A 16,025-nucleotide genomic window follows, 5' to 3' on the forward strand; every position below is an offset into this window, starting at 1 on the left:
TTTGTCAAGCGTTGTGTTTGAAAGCAGTTGTGTCCTAACCCAATTAACAGCACTGAATAGTTCTTTTGCAACATTCACAGCATCAGTGTTGTTACTTACTTTCCCTTCTTTTTTCTTTGTCAAATAACTGAGCTGAAGTTTTGATTTCCCAATAGATATTTAATCTTTGTTTGCAACCCACTGTGTTTCCTGTTGAAATTAATTCCTTGGCCTGAGCGGTTTGAAGAGTGCAAAACTGTTTCCTTGGAAGATACCTAACCTACGTGGAAGTCTTCCTTTTTTGAAGTTGGTGGGATGTGATTGTGAACTTCATTGGTTGGATTTGGGTGTGTTTTTCATAGCACCCCCCTTCCTTTGCTCGCCTGGTTTCCTAAATGCCCCTTCCACTACAGACTCCCTGCAGCCTGCTCTGCATGCTTCTGTCCAGGTCTTCTAACAAGCCCTCTCTTTGCTCCTACCCCTCTTCAGGATTCAGTACAGCCTCAATGTGGCAAACAGGCTAGCTGACGAACATGTGCTCATCGGGTTGTATGTCAACATGCTCCGGAACAACCCGTCCTGGTTAGTGCAGCTTTGGCCATTTGTCTGCTGTTTAAGAAGGGGACAGTCTGATCTGGTGACAAGCAGTCTCCACAAAGAGCAAAGTCAATGGATGAAAAAAGAAAACAAATGCCACTAGGTCACTTTTACAGTGATTCAATTAAGCTGGCTCGTGGTGATGTTACTCTGAAAATGCTTCCAGTTAATGCACCTTGTATTCATATCCTTGTTTATATCTTAGCTAGTTGTGTAGGTGGTTGTTTTGACAAATGCTAGCATTGAGATGGAAGCCAGACTCTAAGCCCCTCAGTCAGTCCTCTGTGCGAATCGTGTAGATTAACACACAACAGTGAGTTGTGTGAGAATTTGTCTTAATCCAAAGGCATGGGTATCTCTACTGATTTGGAAAACAGTGCTTCACTTCACCAATGATGAAAGTGAAGAAAAGGAGTAAAAGTGATGAGACAGGATAATAAAGTGGGACTCTTTTCTTTAATGATGATAACAGTGGGAGAAATTATCTTTTTTCTATTACCTACAATTGACTCCAAGTAACCACATAATAAAGTCTGCTTCCAAGTCCCAAAATAAGCAGAAGTTACTTTCAGGTGTGTTAAATCTCAGAATGCAGGCAGTCTTTTGGATAAAGACTTTCATAGTTTTATATTTTATTATGACACAGATGGATCTCATTAGTGAAAGTTATTATTGTTATGTGTCATCAAGTCACTTGCGACTCATAGTGACCCCATGTATAACAGCCCTGAAACCAGCTCTATCCTGTGCTAACCTTATTAGCTTTGACATACCTACCTACCCCCATTACCTCAGTCACTGAATCAGTCTGTTTTGTTGAGAGTCTTCCTCTCTTTCACTGTCTCTCCACCCTTTCAAGCATTATTTCCCTCTCCAAGGACTGGTCCCTCCTTGCAACATGTCCAAAGTATGTCAGACAAAGCCTCAGTATCCTGTCTCCAAGGAGCAACCTTGTTTCACCCTCTCCAGGATGAATCAGTTTGTTCTCCTAGCATTCAGTACTCCACCAGCACCACAGTTCAAAGGCATCAATTCTCCTCTATCATCGCTAGTCATTGTCCAGCTTTATGACACATAGCAAGGAATTGCAAAGGCTATGGCCATGGTGGACAGTGTGTGGTGGAGCTCCCAGTTTAAGACAGATTTGGAAGCACGAATGGCATCCACTTCCTAAACAGCATGCCTTTGGAAATACTATGAATGTTGAGAAATTATGATAGTTATAGATAGAAAGGCTTCAGGTCTTTTGTTCACAGAGTCATTATGAGTCATGCTCGATTCAAAGGCAATCAACAATAACAACAGCCTGGATCAGGTGCACCTTAGTCTCCAAATTGATGTCATTGCTCTTCAGTACTCTGGAGAGGTCCCTGACAGCAGACTTTCCCAATGCATTTATATTTTTATCTTCTGGCTGCCAGCACCAAGAGTGTTGATTGTGGAGCCAGGCAAATTAAAGATATTAATAATTTCAATGTCTTTACTGTCTATCATAATGATGTCAATAGGCCCATTGGTGAAAATATTTATTTTCTTGATGTTGAGCTTCAATCCATATTAAAGGCAGCAGTCCTTGACCTGCAGCAAATACTTCAGATCCTCCTCAGTTTCAGCAGAGTTGTGTCATCTGAATAACACAAGTCATTAATGAGTCTTCCTCCAATCCTGATGCCACACTCCTCCTCATAGAGCCCAGCCTCCCAGATGGTCTTTGTGTATACTTTTCATAACATGAAAGTTAGTTGATTTAATAATGCATGTGCACTTGCAAGTGGAATTAAAGTAAATGAAAAGACCACATATTTACAGTATACATGTTTCAACCTAGTTTAGGCAACTGATTGTAAAACTTCGTCAACATACCCTAACTCATTAACAACTATTTCCTTTTTGCCCAGCAAAACAAATCTGCTCTGACAGCTTTGTTCTTAGATATTTGCACTGCTAACCCAAAGGCCACACCTCTTTGATGGTTCAAAACCATGAGCAGCTCTCCAGATAGAGCTTTATCTGGCATCTCTGGTAGAATCCTCTATTCCATTGGCAGCCTCTAAAACCCTCCGGAGGGTCAGCTATGAGTTGGTTCCATTGTAACAATAATCAGACAGACAGACTGAAGGACTTGGGAATTTTGGGCAATTAGAATTGTTAAGTGAGCCAGTGGGCTAAGTTTTCTTAAACTTATTTGTACCTTCAACACAGCTGGGTGCCTTTTCCCCAGTGTTTTCACAAAAACTTACTCACAAGTTGCCATCTAGTCAAGTGAAGACCGTGTGCGTGCAAGAGAACTGTGCCCCAAAGGGTTTTCAGTGGTTGCTTCGGGGATGTGGATATCCATGCCTTTCTTCCGAGGCTCTTCTGAATGGTCTGATCTCCAGACTTTTAGGTTAGCAGCCAGATTCATTAACTACCTGGTACCCAGTGACCCCTGTTCACAAACGCTCAAAAGAAAAGAGTGATGAGTAAGAGGTAAGAGTGATTAATCTTCTTAGAGTAGTAAGTTTGGTAAGGAGCCTAGTGGCACAGTGGATAATGTATTGAGCTATAACCAAATAGTCCCTAGTTTGAATCCACTCCAAGGGAGAAGGATGGGCGGTCTCCTCTTATTATGTTTTATGTCTTCAGAAACCCCATGGAGGGTTGGAATAGACCCCTCACTTGTTGGGATTTGGGGGAATGAGTTTAATACTGCACTGTTAAATAGTAGAATGAAATACTAAATCACATACACACACACACACATGTGTCATGAACTTCCAAGAAGAATCTAGTCAGTGTGATTCAGTTATGTCTGAAGGCAATGGTGTAACCTGGCTGTCGCTCCTCACCTGATGTGACGCCCACTGAGGTTATCACTACCACTCTTCCTTGGCCTTTTCTTAATTAGAGTTGTAACAAAGAAATCACCAAAGAGAAAAGCTCGGGGTTTGCCATGAGCAGCCCTATTTCCCCGTGATTAATCATACTGACTTGATGGTCACTTAAGACCATAAAATTGTCTCCGCAACGACAGGGCACATCCACTGATGAAAGTTGGATGTGGTTTGCAATTTCAAAACAAGAATTTAAGACTGCTGTAGGAGGCTGACTCTGTCTTAATAGCTGTTATCCACATTTCTCATGCATTTTTCTGTCTTTAAAAAAAAAAATTCAACATCTTCCAATCTCTCATTTTTCCTTCTCTCCCCTTTATGTCAGTTCAATCCTAACAACTCCTCACACCTCTCAGGAGGGCAGAGATAATATAGTGTTTGCTCACCTCCCTATCATCTTTACTGCTATATTGCTATGTTCAGGTATGGTGGGACGCACAAGAATGGTAAATAGCTATCATTTTAAAAACATTGCCACATGCTGAGAATTGTGTTAGGACTTTATGTGTGGTATTTCTTCTTGTCCAGAGAAAGCTCATGAAGTAAGTACTGCTTTGTTGCTTTTATAGACAAGGGAAGGTATCAACGTCGAGAATAAGCGACTCCTTCAGGGTAGCACAGCTGCTCAATAGGGGAGCAGATCTGATCCGCAGTTCCTAAGCATGGTTCAAAAGAGCCCAAACACAGTGAAATGTAGGCCTAATGTTTATCCTAAGCAGTTACTCTGCATGCTTTGAAGGGAGACTTTTTTGACACCAGAAGTAACAAATGGCTAGAAGAAGCTGGGTATAATGAAGTTAGGAAAGAGAAGAAAAACAAAGCAAAATCTACTACCATCGAGCAGATTCTGACTCATGATAACTCTACAGTTGTTTGCAAGGCTCCACAACTGAACAAGAAGAGATAGACTCATCTTCCTCTTATGAGGTGGCTGGTGGGTTCGAACTGCTATCCTTTCAGGTAGCAGGAGCTAACAGTTAAAAGAAAAGGCCCACTGCTGTCTGGTAGAGAAGATCCTTGGCTTGTAGTCACCCTCCACTGGGTTTCAGAGCTTCTAAAGCTTTGTCAGAGAAGACCGCCTATCTTTTTCCTTTGGAGCAGCTGATGGGGTCAAACCCATGACCTTTACTAGCCCACTACACCACTAGGGACCCTTTTAAAGAGAAGAAGAGGGAGAGTTAGAAAAGACCAACCACTTGGTTAATCATGAGCCCTGCCCTGTCCTTTTTACAAGGTTGTTGAGTATCAAGCCACCAGATTGGTATGGCTGTTAGCCCAGTCTTATCTTTTGAAATTCAAATTTAGTAACCCTGCCTTTGGGCTCAAAAGAAGGGATTTGCAATTCGGGGTGGAAGAAAAACTGCTGGTGGATTAATTTTGGTCAAGAGTGTCTTCAAAATGAATATTTGGTCTCAAGAAAATAAAAAAAAAATCAAAGCAGATTGTTGCTGTTAATTTCTCGCTGACACCTCTATGTGCATCCTACTCATTCCATTATAAAGTCACACAAGCACACGGCCTCCAGAGTGTCCCCTCCTCCCCACGCTGCCCTACGCATGTGTATTTACTGAAATCTGGTGGCTTAGTGGTAAGGAATTGTGCTGCCAACCCAAAGGTACATGGTTCAAATTTACCAGCTGTTCCATGGGAGAAAGATGGATTCGAATCTACCCGCTGTTCCATGAGGAAAAGATAGGCAGTCTCCTCCCATGTGATTTCTGCCTTTGAAAACCCACTGAAGGGTCAGTCATGGGTCACTTCCAACTCAAAGGAACACAACAACAACAACAAACTGTTAAAAGGAGGAGGAGTACAGATACCATAGTCCATAGGGATTTGTGATTGAACCCAACAATGACCCTGAGGGATGATGATTGGCAATTTACATGTAAATGAGATTTAAGCCTCAGAAAACCCACTGGAAAACCAACCAACTCGAAAGGAATTGAATTGACTATTTTTTTTTTTAAAAAAAAAAAAAGGCAACAAAACAGAAGACATTACTGCTGAGTCTTGTCCATCTCGTGGCAGCCCATGTGCCCAGAAGCCCTCATTCCCAGTGCTGTCAAGGCTGTGATCCTTTCTTAAAGCCACCCCTGGGTGGATTTAAACCAGCAACCCTTCCTTTAGTAGCTGAGTGCTTAACCATTTCACGCCGCCTGGGAACACCTAGAGCCTACTTTATTGTTTCCACTTCACTTTCAGTAAATCTTCAAAACCCGTTCTATCAGCAGGAATAAATCACCTGTCATGGATTGAGTTCCACATATTTATTACATTTCATGTATTTATTAATGTCTTCTCATTTGCATTTTAAGCTTCAAAAGGGCAAGAATTTTCTTTGGCCATTTTTTATCTCATCACATCATAGCACGATGACACAGTTTGAATCCACCAGGTGCTCCACGGGAAAAGGTGGGCAACCCCTTCCTATGTGATTCACAGCCTCTGAAAACCCACTGAAAGCTCATCCATGACCCTTCAGTTCCAACTCAAAGGCACCTAACAACAACAAAAATGTCCCACAAGTTACAGGGCCCTTTCCTACACACTACTTAGTTTGTTCTCCACACTCTATAAGCTCAGGTATTATTTTCATTTCACTAATAAGAAAACATGAAAATCTAAGTGATTTACTAGGTTCGTGTAGTAGGAAAGGGGTGCCCACAGATTCTGTCAAGACCCATCTTCACCAGGAACCATCCCTTTTCCACCTCATTTCTCACTTCCTTATTCATGCACCCTCCCGGATAAACTCTGAACATGGGAAACCTGTAGCTGTTCCTGTTACAAGCATTATTTTTATTTATTGTTCAAAGCTTTAATATATATTTTATATAGATAGATATCTATAGATATAGATGTAGATGCAGATATAGATGATATAGAGATAGAGAGCTATAGATATAGATAGATAGCTATAGAGATGATAGATGATAGATAGATAGATGATAGATAGATAGATAGATAGATAGATAGATAGATAGATGATATAGTAGATAGAAAGAGATATAGAGATGAGAGAGAGAGATCTCACAGGTATGCTCATTGCTAACCCTCTGTGGACATCGTCTGGTGGAAGCCAAACTTCTCTGGCCATTGTGGTTTACAGCCTCAGAAACCCACTGGAGGATCACTTACTTGTTGGTTCTAGAGAAATCGGTACAAGTTCCCAGAAATCTTTTCTAAATCACAGGTTAGTAAGCCTGCATTAGATGAGACCACTCAAGGTTCCTAACATTCCATTTTTAAATCACTAGTGGTGGACACTGACCACACATTTAAGGCCAAAAGTGGACAAATGTCAAGATAATTTATTTCTGCACCTTGAAATTCAGTCTATGCAGCAGCCACTTTTTAAATTTGTCATAACCTTGTAGCGAGATTACTGAGGGCAAAATCTTGACATGAACCACCAGGGAGGGCAAAAGTATTGGAGGCAGTATTTATTTTAATGATTTAGGGACTATTTATCATTCATCTGCAACAATTTTTAATTGAAGTCTTGAAATAATAGAATGTATCAGAGACGTGTCCTGTTCATGCTGGTATAATCTGAGCTTTCTGAAATGGCGAGTGAGAACTCATAAATCGTGTGTGAGCACGGAGGGCTGGTGGGTTCACTCAGCGTAGAGGGAAGGAAAGAAATGGATGTTTGAGTTATAGCCTATGTGCCACAATGCGATAATTTCACTGCTTACATTTCCACGGGGCTTATTTAATATAACCTTCATATTATTTACGCCCTCTGGCCATTTATGATAAAAGACACTTTTAACAATGAGCTTTCCATCAAGGTGTCCTATTATTATTATTTATTTCTCCAAGCACATACAAGTTGTTTGACAAAGTCACTTTCAGCCAGTCAATCAGCATTACCTCGGCCTTGGAGAAGAGGACCCCATCATCTACACAGCTATGTTGAACTAGATTCCAAATCTAATGCAGGCGCAGGAAATGATAGAAGCTAACAAAGCAAATTAAGTTGTCTCTTAATGGCATCATTTTCTTTAAAGTCAAGACATGTCCCTTTCTCCATGAGGAATTCTCTTATTATTTTAAACTACTTCAGAGTGCAGACATTGTTTTCTAAAGGATATACATTTGCTTTGAATTATCGATCTTCCGAAACAAATTCCCTTTTGCCATTGCAATTCTTTTCCTATTTCATTTCTAAATGTGTTTTTCTCATTGATATCTCAGGCTCCTCAAGTTGAGCCCTGCACATTATCTGTGAGCCCTGCATGCTGACATTTTTTAGAATTAAGAAAATGTTTGTAAAATAACACATGGGCCTTACTGACATCAGTTGAATGTTCATGGAGAACGATCACTTTTAAATGCTTTACCTTTAAGGTTCCTTTTCTTAAGTCAAGAGAGCTTCAGTTGCATAGTATGTAGGAAATTTCTATATGTTAACTCAAAGGCAGTGCCTTTCCAGAGACTCAAATCTACCAGCTACTGCAGAGGAGAAAAGTGGGTAGAATCCTTTTCAGCCTCAGAAATCCAGTGAATGGTCAGCTCTATGTCAGTTACAAACCGATGGCAATGAATTCAGAGTTTTTCTTAAGGCTATAGGAGGCCTTGTGGCATAGTCCATAGAGACTTCTGTGCTGGTGACACCTTCATTACTGGTTCAAATCCACCAATGGCTCTGTGGGAGACAGATGGGGCATCTCCTATCACATGATTTGTTGTTGTTGTTGTTGTTATGTGATGTCGAGTCATTTGTGACTCATAGTGACCCTCTGTACAACAGCCCTAAACCCTGCTCTATCCTCTGCGAATCTTACTGCCTCTGACACACCCATCCCGATTACCCCAGTCACTGAATCATTCCACCTCATAGAGGGTCTTCCCTTCCTGCACTGTCCCTCCACCCTCCCAAGCATGATGTCCCTCTCCAAGGATCTGTCCCTCCTTACAACATGTCCAAAGTATGTCAGACAAAGCCCCAGAATCCTTGCCTCCAAGGAGCAGCCTGGTTTAACCCTCTCCAGGATGAATCTCTTTGTTTTCTTGGCAGTACAAGGTGCATTCAGTACTCTTCTCCAGCACCACAGCTCAAAGGCATCAATTCTCCTTCTATCCTCCCTAGTCATTGTCCAACTCTCTGATGCGTAACAATTAATTGCAAAGACCATGGCCTGTATCAGGCGCACCTTAGTCTCCAGAGAGACATCATTGCTCTTGAGTACTTTAGAGAGGTCCCTAACAGCAGACATTCCCATCACAATACGTTTTTTTTATTTTCTGACTGCTGGTACCAAGAGTGTTGACCGTGGAGCCAAGCAAACTGAAGCTGTGAATAATCTCAATCTCTTCTCCATCCATCCTGATGCTACCAATTGGTCCAGTGGTGAGAATCTTTGTCTTCTTGACATTGAGCCTCAGTCCATACTGAAGGCTGCAGTCCTTGACCCTCTGCAGCAAGTGCATGAGGTCCTCCTCAGTTTCAGCAAGCAGGGTTGTGTCATCTGCATAATGCAGATTGTTAATAGATCTTCCACCAACTCTCATATGATTTACACCATCATAAACCCAGTGAAGGGTTAACCAAAAGTTAGATCAGACTCAATAGCAGTGAGGTGAGGTTCTTAAGTTTCGGTTTTACATTTTCTTTTAAAGGTTTCTTTTTCTTTATTTTGCTGCTATTGAAAGTGTCATGGAATCCGCAATATCAACATCTGGAAAATGTTCAGAAACGCAGATTCTCAGACTCCTCCCTCTACAGCACTCCACCTGACCTACCCCAAACTCTGACAGACCACAGGCTGCATTTCGACAGGACTCCTAAAAAAAATTGGAAATTACCTACTCTGGATAGTTGTGGAACAGTAAATGGCATTTTGAAGGGCACCAAAACCATTAATAAATCTAAACTGTGACTTAAGAGGCAAAATAGTTATGTTATATATATTCTATTATCTTGTTGTTGTTGTTAAGTGCCATCAAGTTGTAGATGGCTCATAGCGACCCTGTGAATGAAAGACCTGAACACTTGTATCACTTTCATCATTTCTCCGAGTTCATAGAGTTTCCAGAGGCGAGCTGTTTCAGAAGTGGATGCCATTCCTACTTCCAATTATATTGACCAAACATGTTAAAATGTAACATGGCAAACTATGTTATATTAACTAATATTTTCAAGCACTTCTTGTGCTCCAGGCGTCATGTGGGCAGATGCTTTTCCACAGGCATTCTCTCGTTTGGACAGAAGGAAAGAAAAGACTCATTTTCTGAAGACAGGGAAGTGACTGGATCAAAGGAAAATTTCAGGAATATGTTACATATTTACTAGAACCTGAGGGCATGGATAAGCCTAGTGTGGAAGGATTCATGATAAAAACAAAGTAGTTTACATATGCAACGGGTCAACACTAGAGCAAAGATAGTGGAGATAGTAATATTTTCTCATTGATCAAAAAACATGGCAGCAGCGGACTTGGCCAATCAGGCAAGAGGTATTTGGATATGAGATAGCTAATATACCAGAAACACATGATGATTTTTCACTCCTTCTCAAGTCAGAACAAAAGATAAAAAATTATTTATGTCATATGTTTATTTTAAAGAAAAATGTGCATTTAAATAATGTAAAAGCATGCTGCTTTATAGAGATCCAAGTGTCTGCAGTGGAGAACTCCTATTGGAATAGAAGGGTGTTATTGTAACACAAAATTGTGAATATTTTTTTTTAGGAAACATAGTTGGGAACTCTGGAGACCTAGTCAGTTACACTAGTGAGTTGCACCACAATCCCAAAGGCAGGCAGTTCGAATCCACCAGTTGCTCCATGGGAGAAAGATGAGCAATTTCCTCCCCATGTGATTTACAGCCTCTGAAAATCTGTTGGGGGAGGATCAACTGTGGGTCAGTTCCAACTCGATGACAATGAATTGAGAGTTGTGTTGCAGGAACGTACTTTAGGCTAAAAACTAATGAAGAAAACTACACATTCATTTAGGTAGGAGAGAAACTAGTCTCTAATCTTGATTATGTGATTATGTGATACAGCACATAATAATTGATAAGCCAAACAATGGCACTGTATTCTTTTCAAGGGATTGTTGTTATTATTGAGTATCATCAATTCAGAACCGACCCATAGCTGACCCTCCAGCAGGTTTAGAGAGGCATTAAATCACATGGGACAAGTTTACCCATCTTTCTCCCACAGAGCAACTGGTGGATTAGAACTGCACACCTTTGGGATCGCAGCACAGCTTCTTACCCTTAGGCCACCAGAGCCCATTTAAAGGGATTAGTGTCACAGAATTTTTGTAAACGGTAATCAGATTTGGTTTTGAGTATGAGTTCTCAAAAATATTAGAGAAGTAGTAATTCTTCTACTTGCAGTAGATTTTTTTTATTCAAACCATCTTTATTCTAGTATGAATATGTTTATATAAATCTGTAGGAGACAGTGGAAAGTTTCTTTCTACTCAGACCCTGGGAGCCAATACTATAAGTCCATTTTTCTGAACGTAAATTTACTTGGGTTACATGATTAGTAATATTATAGATGAGAATTGGATTAGCTGTATATTATTACATAACAAATTATCCCTAAATGTATCAGCCTAAAGCAACAAACATGTAGAACCTCACAGTTTCTGCAAATCTGAAGTCCAGGCTTAGTCTAGTTAGTTGACTCTGACACCATGGCTTCCGTGAGGTTACTGTAGAGCTGTTGGTTGAGGCTGCAATCTTATCTGGGGTTGGGGGCGGGGGTTGATCCCATGTCATGTGAGTCTTCCCGCAGGGCTGCCTATGAGAAGGCAGCGAACTTCTTCCAGGGTGACCAATCCAAGAGTGCAGAGAGGTAGAGAATGTCCAAGATGGAAGCCATTGTCTCTTTCTAACCTAATCTTAGAAATTGCATCCCATCATTTCTACTGTACTCTACTTATTTGGAGAAGGTCAATTAGGTCAAGACCACATTTAAGGAGAAGTGATTCCACAGGTGAATAAATACTAGGAGATAGGACTCACTGAACTTACCACAGTTTGACTTCATACATTTTTGTCTTAATTTTCCATATTGTCTGTTCTAGACATATATGTGGATCAAGGAAATTAAAATGTCAATATATAAAAGGAAATAAAATTAAAGAAAGTGTGTTTTCTTATTATAAATATTGTTCAGAAAAATCATTCCTATTTGGAGTATTATTTTTTCCTTTTTTAAATTGATATTTTCATAAAAATTTATAGAGAACTTGAATTTCCACTCAGTCACTGGAGTATTCTTATTAAGACAATTGAACTGAGTAAAGAGTTAACTTATTTATGAACTTCCTGACCACATATTCTTGTCATGATTCTGGAATCATGACCATAACAGGGTACTAAATAGCTTTCAAAATTTTGCACTGAGAAGTTGAAGTGGCATCACATTGTGGCAGTGAGGTGATTGTGCCCCTGTGTCTCGGTGGCCTAACAGCCTCCATCTTGCTCTGTCCTCAACAGTATGCTGGAGAGTTCCAATCGGCTCGATGAAGAACACCGGCTGATCGCCAGGTACGCGGCAAGACTGGCAGCAGAGGCCTCCTCGTCTGTAAGTAGATCAAATGAGAGCATCCATCTGTTGGCATCTCACATGTCAGGTTCATTGTTATCTATATAGTTGGTGTGCTTGACCTGGACGGTTTGTGCTGATCTGTTGTTTATGTATTTATTGCTTTATTCGTGAGATCTTGGCAGTAAGTTCAGTTTAAAATCAACAGACTTGAAAACAGCACTACCCAAGGCCTTGGGGTGCTGTGATCAAGCTGGAGATCCCACACGTCCTTTGGGTGTATGAGAGAACCAGACTTTAAGAAAATTATACCTTCGGGCTTAATTGAAAGGAAAGATAAGGCAAAGTGCCTGTGTCCATGCATATACTTCTTAGACAGTATGAGATGTGAGATTTGTGTTGCAGTTAGGTGCCATTGAGTAGACAACAATCCATAGTGAGTCTGTGAACAACAAATCGAAGCCTGCCCTGTCCTGCACCATCCTCAGAGTCTCCTCCAGGCTCAGGCTATGTTTGCAGTTACTGTGTCCATCCAGCTCGTTGAGGGTCTTTACTATTGTTCACGGAACCTACATCTTTCCAAGCATGATGTCATTTATTCAAGCTCTATTACCGCCTGGTGACATGTCCAAAGTCAAGAGACAGAAAGCAATATAACCACACTATGCTATATGGTATCTGTGATTAAAGGAGACTAGAGAAAGCTGCAGCTGCATAGACACCAGCTGGTAAGAGGCTGTGCTGCAATCCCAAAGGCATGTGGTTCAAATCCACCAGCTGCTCCACAGAAAGCTGAGCAGTCTGATTTGAAGAACGTGTTTACTGCCTCTGAAAGCCCACTCAAGGGTCAGCTATGAGTTGATTCCAACTCAGTAACACAGAACCACAACTGTATATTTATAGATATGAAATTCACCAATGTGAAATGACATATATGAATAAAGAAATGTACAGAAGTATGTTGACAAAAACAAAAGGAAGAAGAAAATAATATTTTGCAAATGACGCAAAAAGCCTGTGCTATTTTGTGTTATTACATTGATAGGGAAGATAATTATATCAGGCCAGTATGGCAGGAAATAAGTGACCCCCACCCCAGACTTCAAATTGGAAAGATGAAAAGCAGTTTTTCCAGTGCTTTGTGTGTTTGCCTGCTAGCGAACCCTGTTGTGCTTTCCGCTGTGTATATGTGCTCCAGAGCCACAGAAAAGTCACCCATGGGAGGGGAATGGCAATTCAACTTGGTGGTGTTCAAGGAGAAATCATTTTCTTTTGCTTGTCAACATAGCTCATGATTCCTGCCTTCTCAAATGCACGTGAGTGTGCAGTTAGTCCCCAGTCTTAAAGACTGTAAACCAGATATTTTCCCTGTCTGTATAGCTCATGATTCCTGTCTTCTGAAATGCATGTGCATGCACAGTCCCCAATATTAAATATTGTAAACCACATATTTTCCAGCAGCCAAGTCAGCAGAGAAATGCTCCCGACATCTCCTTCACCATTGACGCAAATAAACAGCAGAGGCAGCTGATCGCAGAACTCGAAAACAAGAACAGGTAAGACTTCTCTTAGACTCACCAGCTCTTCAAATGAGAGTCTGCATCCATGAGGAGTCCCTGGACAATACAGACAGTTAACATATTCAGCTACTAACCAAAACATTGAAGGTTTAAATCCACCCAGAAAGAGGCACCTCAGAAAACACGCCTGGGCTCAAGTTCTGAAAACTCAGCCACTGAAAACCCTATGGAACATGGTTGCACGCTGACACACATGAGTTAGAATCAACTTAACAGCATCTATTAAGCTGTGTATTCATTAATTACTTGTCTCAAATATAAAGTCTTTGTTATTGAATTTGAACCATCCCATAGCTGACTCTCCAGCAGCTTTTTATTGGCTGTTAAGTCTCACAGGGTGAAATTTCCCATCTTTCTCCCTTGCAGCAGTTAGCAGATTTGAACAGTGTGCCTTTGTGTTGGCACCACACCTATTCAACCCCGTAAGCCACCAGAGCTCCCTAGTAACCATTGTTGTTGTTTGCTTTTGAGTCAGAACTGACCCATAGCTGACCCTCTGGTGGGTTTTCAGAGGCAGTAAAATGCACAGGAGGAGATTGCCTACCATTCTTCAGCAAAGCATAGAGTGGATTAGAACTGTGTGCCTTTGGGATTGCAGCTAAGCTTCTTACCACTAGGCTACCAGAGCTCCCATAGAAGCTTCTTTAATAACCTAACATCTGGAACATAACAATAAAACATCCAGGAAATAATAATCTTCATGCAACTCAGGTTTTGCTGCCAACCCTCTTTTCTTTTACTCTTTTGTTTCCTTCTTTCTATTCATCTGTCTTGATATGAAGAAAGAAGGAAGAAGTTGGAGAAGAACTAGAATGCCAAGGCCAAAGAAAGACTTTTTACAGTATCAGGAAAAGCAAGCCAAGCTTGTCCTGAATTCCATCAGTTGCAGTGTCTCTCCTGTGTTGTTCCTTTCAGGGAAAAGGCTCCAAGTCAAATTTCACAAGCCCCCAAGGAGCTTGTCTTGATTGTGATCTTAACCAGACTCTTCCCCTCTCTAGGGAGATTTGTTCTTCATTCCAATCCTCTGCTCCCACTCATGCATAGTGGCAGGATCTTTGAGGGAAATGATAATGACCTTTGACTAAATATCCCAGGAATATCTGCATCCCAATTGCAAGTCAAGCAGTAAGATCTGTGTCAGCCCTGACTGGGCCATAACACCACTCTTACTGCTTCCTTTTTACATTTTAGCATTGTATTCTCTAAATTTTCATTTTTAAAACCACAGAAAGAAAGAAGACATTGAAATTAGAAACTTTGACAAGCGAATTGCCATTGAATTAAAACCAACTCATAGTTGGCCCTCCATCAGGTAAAATAAGAAGGGATGGTAGAGAAACACCTTCATCCTGTCTCTGAGTTCATGGCTCCTCGTGTTCCACACCCCATCCTTGGTAAGCACCAACTCCCTATTGAAGTTCACTAGGCTCACAGCTTCATACTCTCCACAGACCCCATATTCACACCTCAGAAGCTTCTGCACCATGGAAACCCACTTCAGGGGCCCAAGGGACTCCAAGATGACAACTCAAAAAATCAGATCAGATCTCTGTACGTAAGGGGCAAAGTTCTTTAGTCTACCTAGGTAATTCATAGACTAAAACTATCAGAGGTAATGTCCCCATATAGCACCTTGGGAAAGAGCCCTGGTGTTTCACTGCTGACCCAAAGACTCTGCACCCCCAGTGGTTCGAATCCACTGTGGAAGATAAACGGACAGTCTCCTCCAATTGTGGCATACAACCTCAGAAACTAGATGGCGGATTGGTATGAGTCAGAGCTGACTCCACGGCAGTGAATAAATGAGTGAGTGAGAGTCAGTGACAGCATCTGAGAAGGATTACTTCAGAGTTATTTTTAGGAATAACATACCTCTTTAAATTACTCTGTATAAGTCACTGACAGTCTAGGCCAGACCTGTCAACGCAATGATGGGACGATTGGGGTAATCTGAGATCTATGGCCCACAGAGCTAGCCAGTCTACATTCAAATCATCTTGACCGTCAACTTGCTAGTGTCCTCAGAAAACCCTTCAACTGGTCTGTACCACACATTCAACTCATGAAATAGAACTAGAAATACCTTTCTAAAAGGACTGTCCCAATAAAATAAGATTACATAAAAAGCACAGTCTCTGTGTGGAGACGAAGTACACATGGTACACATCTTATTGTTACTTTTTCTTACCTGACCTGTGTCTCTCTCTTCCTTCCTTGGACCAAGTGGTTGATCTGTCCTGGTTCTGATTTTAGAAGCAGGAAGGGAACTAGCTTTAGTCAGAGAATGTGAGGATGGGAGCCATGTCCAAGGCTAGGCTCTTTGCAATTCCAGGGGCTCTGCAGTGGTTCCTCGAGGGACACTGAGGAAGATAGAGAGAAGCTAGAAATGCAGGAGCCCACCCGTTCTGTAACCAGAGCAACCCCTTGACTAGGAGACATACTGCATTCCTATGGAAATTTTCTTTTAGAGAAAGG

General features: G+C 41.2%; 1 protein-coding gene across 7 annotated transcripts in view; it reads left to right on the top strand.

Annotated features, from left to right (window-relative positions):
• The window catches only part of DTNA (dystrobrevin, alpha), a 451,930-nt gene that overhangs the window by 392,977 nt on the left and 42,928 nt on the right, over positions 1 to 16,025 (top strand). For 3 of the 7 annotated variants that reach the window (XM_006889169.1, XM_006889170.1, XM_006889174.1), the window contains exons 12-14: positions 469 to 561; positions 11,922 to 12,009; positions 13,429 to 13,526. In XM_006889169.1, coding sequence (XP_006889231.1) covers positions 469 to 561; positions 11,922 to 12,009; positions 13,429 to 13,526 — 279 coding nt within the window. Of the gene's footprint in view, positions 1 to 468; positions 562 to 11,921; positions 12,014 to 13,423; positions 13,527 to 16,025 lie in introns of all 7 variants that reach the window. The other 4 variants (XM_006889171.1, XM_006889173.1, XM_006889172.1 and 1 more) reach the window with 4 other exon arrangements.

Source organism: Elephantulus edwardii, unplaced genomic scaffold (genome assembly GCF_000299155.1).
Source record: "Elephantulus edwardii isolate Elephantulus edwardi_28Jun2011 unplaced genomic scaffold, EleEdw1.0 scaffold00076, whole genome shotgun sequence".
In the NCBI taxonomy this organism is placed as follows: Eukaryota; Metazoa; Chordata; class Mammalia; order Macroscelidea; family Macroscelididae; genus Elephantulus; species Elephantulus edwardii.